This window comes from Panthera uncia, chromosome F2, assembly GCF_023721935.1.
Source record: "Panthera uncia isolate 11264 chromosome F2, Puncia_PCG_1.0, whole genome shotgun sequence".
Lineage (NCBI taxonomy): Eukaryota > Metazoa > Chordata > Mammalia > Carnivora > Felidae > Panthera > Panthera uncia.
The window spans coordinates 23511344-23521460 of record NC_064812.1 but is presented as its reverse complement, the minus strand read 5'-3'; the positions used below and the strand labels follow the sequence as shown (position 1 = coordinate 23521460).

At 37.1% G+C, this 10117-nt stretch overlaps 1 protein-coding gene across 2 annotated transcripts in view; it reads right to left on the bottom strand.

Annotated features, from left to right (window-relative positions):
- Window positions 1–3258: 3258 nt before the first annotated feature.
- TRPS1 (transcriptional repressor GATA binding 1) overlaps window positions 3259–10117 on the bottom strand; it is a 258439-nt gene continuing 251580 nt past the window's right edge. For both annotated transcript variants that reach the window (XM_049632995.1, XM_049632996.1), the window contains one exon: window positions 3259–9836. In XM_049632995.1, the coding sequence (XP_049488952.1) occupies window positions 8775–9836 (1062 nt within the window). In that variant the 3' untranslated portion in view covers window positions 3259–8774. The remainder of the gene's footprint in view (window positions 9837–10117) is intronic.

The window sequence follows — 10117 nt, the reverse complement described above, 5'->3', positions numbered from 1 at the left end:
CAGTTGGCATTTGTTGAATGAATGCATGAAGCCTGGGTTTATACTACATGGGTCATCACCAACCAACCAACAAACAAGAATAATGGCAACGATAATTGCACTATAGAAAAAGAATTAAGGCAACTACAAACAATAAAGTTGTAGAAAATAATCCATCATAATGATATCAAATTGATCTTTGTAAACTAACTGGTGTATTTATGCTTTTTCAGATACATGAATCCACTGGGTAACATGTGTGCTACATAGAGAGAAAATATCTAAGGAGATTTAAGCTCTGAAGAAAACACCATTGGTTGTAGAGAACACTAAGTCTAAAAACTGGCTAATGTGTGAACACGATGAAGGCAGACATTGCTTTCACATAACAGGTGGTACATGTTCTGCGAAAAGGTCTGTGATGTATTCATGGGGTTTGAATTCTAAGTATTCCTGGGAAATTGCTTACAATTTAGTGCTTCTGCAGTTTTAATTTGGAAATTCACCTATTTATGGAAATAATTTAAAGAATTTCTATTGTATTTTTCTGCTAATAGCACTTGCTAACCCAGTCTCTACTTACCTGAAGAAAAGAGTTAATATTTTGTTAAAATATTATATATTTGTTAAATTGTATATATATATATAAAATATAATATATAACAATATTACATTATTGTTGCTATTAAACAGAAAGTTGGAAGAAGTGGTTGTTACCTCCTATACAAGTATTTTAACATTCACGGAAGGTGACTTTCAGATTACTGACATCCTAAACATATTGGAGAACAGTTTTATAAAACTAGCAATAAGGGGGCAACTGGGTGGCTCAGACAACTTAAGCGTCTGACTCTTGAGTTCGGCTCAGGTCATGATCTCACAGTTGGTGAGTTTGAGCCCCGCACTGGGCTCTGCGCTGACAGAGGAGAGCCTGCTTGGGATTCTGTCTCCCTCTCTCTCTGCCCCTTCTCCACTTGCTATCTCTTGCTCAAAATAAATCAAAATACACTTCAAAAAAATCATTAAAACTAGCAATAAGATTTCATTATACACATTTGCATTTAAAGAAAATCCTGAAATTATTCATTAAAATTATCAACTATAACATGAAAAAGCCCCTCCCTCCCCATCACCTGTTAATGCTTTACTTTTCTACTGCTGTTAATTTCACTCAAACACCTGACATGAAGAGGGCTACAAGGACATCTTGGACGTTACTGGACATTAACTGTAGCAACTTTTAATAGTTTGGGAAATGTCTTAGTTCGCACCAGTGTGGTAAAAAAAGGAAAATCGTACTTGGGGTTACAATGACAGAGAACAAAAGTACAAACTAATTAGCAGTACGCTCAAAAAAAAAAAAAAAAAAAAAAAAAAAAAAAAAGAAGGCTTGTTTGTCTTCTGTGCAAATGTTTCTCGTCTTAAGCAAATTTGGCTCTGAAAGAATCAGGCAGGTGCTGCTGCCACGGTGCTTTCGGGTTTCCTGGCAGAGCTGGAGGTGCACTGGGACCGGAGACAAAACCCAGAGGAACCACAGCTAACCTCAGCCCTTTGCCCAATTTCCTCCCTGCCAGTTACCAGAGTTCACTATTGTTCAAGCTCCAGGGGTCACACATTGCCTGTCTCGGGTGGAATTTATTCTGAACAAGTGTTTTGCTTGGCTTGCAATATTAAAAAAGAAAGAAAGAAAAAAAGAAAGAAAAAAAGTCAGTCACTGACATTAAAAATTAGGAGATTTCGCATAAAATTACCTTTGTCCAGTTTTTCTTAAAAACTGAAAATCTGCAACCCAAGTCAGCTTGGCACTGTTCTTAAGAGACGGGGAAAGGCTACCTTTCATCCAGCCCTCCAGTTCCCAAGGTCTCCACCCAGCTGGCTCACCCACACAAGCCACTTGCCTGTTTCTTTTGTGTGACTGAGTTTCTGACCCCTGCTCTACCCTCACAGAGATGGTAAGGTGAGGACTCACAGTGCTAACTTGATCTTCTTTCCCCTCAAACAAGCGTAAACAGCTGATGCTTACAGAGTTCTTTCTGAATGGGATTCTGACAGTTCCGGGTGAGAACAAAGTGGATTCAACTTTATGTGAAACGTGCTCCCTGACAGAAAAACCAAGTTGTACATAAAGAAATCATATTAAGTGATTTCTACTCCACTCTTATCTAGAGAATGTTGCCTCCAGCTGTGAAGCTTCTTACCATTATGAAAGCACCTCAAAGTCTCTACTCTGTTTTCCAAGCAAGAGAAAAGAGAAAGAGCTAGAAAAACAAATAATAAAAGGATTTGTTAAATTGAGGCTCACAAAAATTAGAAGTAAGGTTGTGTAAGGAGGGTAGATACTAATTCATTTGAAATTTTCAAAACAAATCTTCGAAGCAGTTAAGTTATTTAAATACTGTAAGTCCTGTCTTCTTTGTGTTTTTCTTTCTGGTTAAAAATACTTGGGTGGGGGCATTTGGGTGGCTCAATCTGTTGAGCACCGGGACTCTTGATTTTGGCTCAGGTCATGATCTCATCGTTCCTGAGATTGAGCCCTGAATGATCAAGCACTACACTTAGTGTGGGGCCTACTTGAAATTCTCTCTCTCTCTCTCTCTCTCTCTCTCTCTTTCTCTGCTCCTCTCCTGCTCATGGGCTCTCACTCTCTCTCTAAATAAATAAATAAACTTAAAAAAAAAAAAAAAAAACTACTTAGGTGAATTTACCCATGTCATTTTCCTACCTGGTTTCTGATTGCTTTTGCCGCTTCTCTCTTTCAAAATCATCCTTTACGAACCCTCCTCTGATTAATTTCATTTTAAGCAAACAATGTGTGTAATATATTAATATATTAATATGAATTTATGAAGATTATCAGGATCTTCACATCATATGTGGGTACACTGAAATGAATCAAAGTTAAACTTCAAACACAGTTTTTATATATCATAAAACAATCATTACCCAATACTCAACACTCAATACTTAATAAATGTTTTTGAAATAAACACAATTTTTATTGTTAACCCTCCTCAAGAAACTAGTATATATATTTTTTCTTTTATACAAGATCTATCAATAAAAGATTGGTTAAAGAAAAAAAAAAGCAAAGCAAAACAAGCTGAGAGACTCCAGGACTTTTCAATCTTAGTCTTATTTTTGAGAATGGTGATTTGATTTCACCATCTCAACTCATCAGAGCCTGTCTACATGTCACAATGGTCTGTGTTTCCTATTTCTACGTGCATGAAAGTGAATCCATATAAACCATACCAACGCCATTATATATAACTGGTGGTAAAACTTTATTATTCAAGTTTAGATGTAACAGACATCTTTGCTGCCTGAAGATTGTTTGCATAAGAAATACACCAAGAACATGTTTGTGAGTAGAAATGAACATGCACTATGAAAACAAAATTAAATAAAACAAAAAAAATTCCATGTGTTGTAAGAACAGACTATTATAGCCAACATTCTAATATTCAAATCAGGACTACAAATTGAATTTTTTCTTAGCAACATGAAATCATTCCATATGAAAGACATTTTCTGCTGGTGAATATTGCTGTAAGTTAATTTTACATTGGCATTTTGAGATGTTTCCCAACCCCGTCCCACCCGCCCCCCAATTCCATGTTGTCAAACAGTCCACCCTAAGGAATTTGGCATTTCTTACTGTGATATTTGCCTTGTTGGTAGCCATTAAGAAACTATGGTTTTATCAGCCTTGTAAGAGTTTTGCCTCTTCGTAGTCAACACTATAGGCTGCTTGGTATGATATTTACAGCTCATCTTTTTAAGAAACATGACCCCAACCTTTTCTGGCCCTTGGGAACTGAGAGTTTAAATAAGCCCCTTGGCCATATAATAATACTTGGCATTCTCATGGTGCCTTTCAACCAAGGATCTCAAAGTGCTTTACAAAACAAGTACTACATTACCATTATTATTATTAATATTATTATTATTAATATATTTTTTTCCATTTTACAGGTGAGGAACCTGAGGAACGAAAAGAAAAAGTGATTTGCTGCAGGTCATATAATGAAAAACAACCAGGGGTAGAATCAGGATCCAGTTTGGGGACTTATGGGTCCTGAAGGACCATCTTCTCTGATGAAGGCTATACGTTATTTCCGTGTAAAATTACCCTCGCTTTTCTCTGGTGTAGGACGGAGTGAAGCTTACAGCTCTACCTTTCCTTTCAAGAGAACCACACGTTATCCAGTTTCCATGTGTGGATCAATGTTGAATTTCACATTTTCTTCATCCCTGACTTCACACACTTCTGCCCTAGCATCTTTCAGAGGTCTTAATTACTGCAAATAATTGTGGATGATTTCTCAACAATTGCACCGCTATCAGGAACGTGTGAATCAGCTATGAAACAGTAATGGAAAACCAAAAGGAAGTGCTCTCCAAATAAGCCATCTCTCTGCCCTTGGCCAAGTCTTTTGGAAAATAACCCAGCCCTTCAAAGTCCCAATGCATGTCTTTCTACCTTGTCTCATTTACAGCTGCCTACTCATAGAATTCCACCTGACACTACCTACCTTTGGTTAGCATATTTTGTTTCATATTCTGGTTGAATTTCAATTCCACCATTTTTTCCTGTGATCTAGGGACAGTCAGCAAGCTCTCACCTACTTGCTTACCAAAGATGCCTTGCATTTTTTGCCATGGCCCTCAACCCAAAGACCGTGAGCTCATGTAAACTTTAGGGAAAAGCCTGGCATACAGCACAGAAACTGACCACCAGCTTCTTTACTCCATGTTTCCACCACTGGATGACAGATATCCCCACTCTAGAATTGCGCTAATGTTCACTAACTAAATAGGCAGGCAGTTCAGAAGTCTCAAGACAGGTCACCTTGTGATGTTTTGCAGCCACACAGCAGAAGGCTAATAATTATTTTAATAGCAGTATTGATACTTTTCGATTTATTGAGAAAAATGTATATCCTCAGGCATTTTAAAATATATATACATTTAATATTTTTGGAGCTGTATTTGCATTGGATCATAATAGATTATGTGCACATGTGCAATCATAAACATAATGTGCTACCACAGGCTTCAACAAAGAGCTGTTAAAGATAATCACTTTTTTTTCTTCTCATTAATATTACCTTAGAAAAGAATCCCCATGCTTGTTTTCTAAAATCTACCTTTACTAAAAGAGAACAGTTTAGAATAAAACATCACTATCTTAAAAGTTGATTTTTTAAAAGAACATCTCAATATGTCATGTAGAAAGAATGGGCACACTCTTTTCCTTTTGAACTACAGAGTTAACATGTTAAGGTTTAGAGCTCCATCCTTTTCTCATACACTTAGAGTCCTGTAGTGTCTCTCAATCCACATCCTTCCAAGGTGGGCTGGCTCATGATTTTTCTATCCCAAACAACAGTATGAATATATGGGTGAGAGAGGAAGAAAGAAAGAGTAAGGAAAGGAAGAACGAATGCATGAGCTGGTCCTGACCTAAAATTTGACCCAAAACTTGATTCAAAATAGAGACAAGTAATTTCAAAAGACTTACAGTTTTTCAATGGTATACAATTTTAGCTGGCATATAGTTTTCATCATAGGGGAAGCCTTTTCCAAGAGGGGAAATTCCTAAATCATCTTGAAAGTCCTTAAAAAAAAGGATAAGTACCTAAATAGCTCATTTAATATCACATTTTAAGGCAAAATCATTTGGAAACCTTAAAACCAAATTAAAATAACAACCAACCACTTTTGTAATATATTTTGTGAGATGGAACAAAGGCTTTCAGAAGTCAAAAACCAGGGGGTATTTTAGTGTCACAGTAAGTTTTCATCTTTTTAAAAAAAGCCCAACCTCTTCTCCATCAAAATATGTATAATAATGAAAACAAAAATGAAAATAAAATAATCAATAATAAAAGAATATGGAAGATCTATCATGTCAATGCTATCCAAGAATATTCTACCAAAAGTAGACTGACCATAAATATTTCAAGAATAGTGATATGTATTTTCCAATGCTAATCGTTACTACTATGTCTGTCTTGAGAAAACAAAAATCAGTTGAAAAAAGAAAACAAAAACAAAAAACAGAAGGAATACATGCCATGTGTCCGACACACTGGAGAAATTGTTTACCGAGTAGCTTTGCCCAAAAAGTCATACCCAAGTTAACCAAACTTCTGGCATTTTACTGATTTGAGCAGTCCACGTGTAATGTTGCTGAAGGATTGCCACAGTGCACTTCGTTACTAAGTCCTTTTACTAAGAAAATGAAAATGAAACATTGTTTCGTTGTTTGGGAAATCTCCTCTCTTTCTGAGATCTTTCATGGCCACCTCTCAAGTCTGCCTGTACATTTTGAGATGCATTCATTGAAATTCCTAAGAAAGATAAAATTCTCATCACATAATTTGAATGTTAGAACTTCTCATTCCACCTCCTCATTTCAGTTTATGTGAATATCAGAGCTGGACAGGTGAGACCAGAATAGGGCCCTTTAAAAATGAAACTGAAGCTGAAGGCTTAGTCCTGATTTCTTTTTTCTGTCTCTTTCTCTCCTTTTTTTTTTTTTTTTACATGAAAACAAACAAAAAAAATGCAAGAATGGAAATGACAACACATCAAAAAGACATTTTAACTTCATTCACTACGACAGTCACAAACTGGTTGAACTCTACCTGCCATCCAACTTTAAGAAACAAAGACCTGGCACTGGGAAAAAGAAACAAAACCCAAACAAAACAAAAACAATAACAAAGCGACTGGGAATTATGTAAAAATGAGTGCAAATGCGGCTACAGAACGCAATAAAAACATCAGTGCTGCGGGTTCCAGCAGCACTTATCAAAATAATTTCTGAAATGTTTCATCTGAAACATAGACAAAGCAATAAAAAGAGGATATATGTTTATCATTTTAAGCATAACAATGTGAGTTAAGAGCTTAAAAATTAAAAAAAAGAAAGTACTTGGAATGAATAGTGCTACCCTTTTTTTTCCTAAGTAGGCATAAAAATATTTTCATTTCCTTCTTGTTTTCCATACCATTATATCAAGAACTTTCATTTGTTTCATGTTACCGTTTACAACTTTAATGCACACACACACACACACAAAAGATATCTACCGCAATAGAAATAGTTGCTTCATTTCCTTGTTTGCTACATTTGCAAATGTAAACAGCTAGGCAGAGCCAGAACTGACTCTAATGCATGATGGAATATCTTTGTTGCATACGTACACTGTAGAAAATAATTATTCAATATGTCAGGCACCATTATTTGAAATGTAATACATTAATATTTACTAGAAAAATAAGTTTTTTTTTCTCCTATTTGTTCTCCCAACTTCTTTAATGAAATAAGTTAATCTGACAGTGCATCCAGTAGCTTGTAATATCTTCTACATCTCCGTGGCAAAAAATAAACTACTGGTTGGGACAATATAATGCAAATTATTAAAGTCAGTCCTTGTACATACATCCTTGTAGCAAGCATTGAGGCTCGACTAACAGCACCTTTAACCAATTATTTAATGTTTAGTTATTTAGCCCTATTTCCCTGAGCAGTTATGCTGAGGAGTTTTCCCTTCATGGATAGTTTTACAAAGCCTGAAGTATTAAAAGTACTATGAAGATATACTTCTAAGAATCCTATTTAATGCTACTTAACTAAACCTGTATAAATCTAATGAAGGGAGTGACTGGTACATATACCAACTATCAGTCTGTGGTAACGTAACCTTAGATGCTGCCTGGCCACAAAGTTTGGAAATTATATTTAACCAAAAGGAAATAAATAAAATACAGCAGGTTACCTTATGGAGAAATACCATGTATTCTGAACAAGTTAAGCCCATGGTCTGAACTTTTATATCGATCGAATCTTTTGAACTGACGGGGATCCCTTTAGTTACAATGTGCCAAGTGAGATCGGTGACCAAGAGGAGGCTTAAAAAAACAAATCCAAACTGCTTCATCACATACAAGATAGGAATATCTGGCTAAAGAAAAGAATTACTACGTAAGCACTGAGGGCACTGTTTTTAAAAAGGCATATATATTGGGACAAAATGAACCTAAACTGCAAATGAAAGGACTGTTTTTGAAAGGAGTATCTGAACATCTAAAGGACAAAAATATCAGAGAGGGTGTGCATGTGTATGTACAGGCAGGGCTGGCCCAAATCACTGTGCCACCGTCTGTCACTTTCCTCGCTGCTCTCTCACCAAGCCTAACCACAGCTCACATTTCTAGGTCTAAATCCGAAACACCGTCAATGAGAGGAGACTGATGTAAGAGGCGCCATTTTCCTTTCACTGCCCTGGAGATTAGATTTCTCCTCATCTGCCTAGGATTTCATGATACTTCTAAATTTAGGCAACAATTTATGGGTTGATGAACAAATGGACCAATGGCCAGCCCAATACTGCATTAGTATCATAATCTGTAAACCCTTTCAAATTCGAGATCGCTTTGATCTCTTTCTTTACAAACATAAAATAGAGTCTGGAGATACTTCTTATGGACCATTTCCACAGTACACATTCGCCAAGATGGTTCTGACTTGCTAGGTTCTAAAACACGACTATTTACCATCTTCCATTTTTTTTTTTTTTTGTTTGTTTCTCACTGACCATTTGTCTCACTTTTTAATCTTGGTAACCTACTCATCAAAAGAAAGAATAAAAGAAGGGAATTTCATGTTGGATAAGGCAGGCTCTATGAAGTATTTTTTTAATAGGTCTTCATAAGACATTACAAGCTATTGAATTCCCATCAAGAAAACCTATTTCTATTTAATTGTGCTAAGTGCTAAGGTTTTACTCTTTAGGTTTTCCATTTTTTTCCGCTTGTGCATTGTTCCTATGCAGGCCCCTCTGGATATGAGTTGTGAAGTCATATTTGTCCGTGCAAAGATGCTGGCATATGCTGCACTGGAAAGGTCCACTGTCACCATGGCAACTCATATGCAAAGCATACATCACTTCATCCAGAAAGACAATGCCACAGTGCACACATTTTGTGGAAAGTTCATCTTGAGTACTTCTATCAACTTTCTCTGTTTTTACTACATTCAAGGGACCTTCACTTTTTACACTTGACGGTGCCTTCGTTTTCTCCTTGGAGGCACCGTTTGCAGTTGGCCCAGGTCTGGAATGCTTGATCGCCAAATCGAGAGGAATGTCATTGTCTGATCCAACAGCTGAAAAATGAGGAGGCAGATTGAAGGTGGGATAAGGCACATAGTTTTGGCAAGGATTTGGTAGGCCAGGCACATGACTCAAGTAGTGCGGATTCCCAGGAACGGAGAGCTTATATTTACTCCAGAACCGCAGCCAGTCAGCTTCACTCTGGAAGTCATTATGTACAAAGGGAAGTCCGAAAAGGGGGTACTGGTACTTTTCAATAGGGCTGCCTGGTGGTGAATAATTCGGGTGTTTCGCAGGTCTCATGTACTTTTCTATGGGACTGCCTCTCTCAGAACTTCCTTTCCCTTCTGATACGGATGAACTATTTCCTGGGTCTCCAGTACTTTCCTGAGGACTTTTTATCTGAATGTGCAAAGGTTGCATCCTTTTGTGAATATCCAGAGTTTGGCTGACCAGGACTGGCTGCTGAGCAGAATGGCTTTTAGTCAATGAACCCTGGGCTTCGTATTTACTCAGGCTAGGGAGCGGAATTTCTCTCTGGTGACCTTCAGTTAAATGATCTTCTGACCTCCTCTCTAAGGGGCTTCCGTTGACCTGCTCCTCACTGCCACCCCTCTGGTGTTTGTTGAGCTGCTCAGCCTGAAGTGCCTCTGGGTTAAGGCGCTTTCTTGTCCTTCTCCTAATAATCTGCTCACCGTTGTTTTGTTTAATGATGTTTAAAGGCCTGGGAGTCTGCAGAGAAAACACACACACACACACACACACAACACATAAAAGGAAAACATTAAAAAAATGCATTAAAATGCATTAACAATTCCTCACAGATATGAACCACGCTTAAGTTCAAAGCAAGGGTAGACTTCATGTTATAGATTTACTAAATCTCCTCCTTTTGCCCTAAGCGGGATCAGAGGGAGTAACCAAAGCACACTATTTTAGCCTAATTAAATCATGTCCAACTTCGCAGGGAGGACTGAAAACTTTAATCTACTTAAAAACAGCTTTTCCAAACT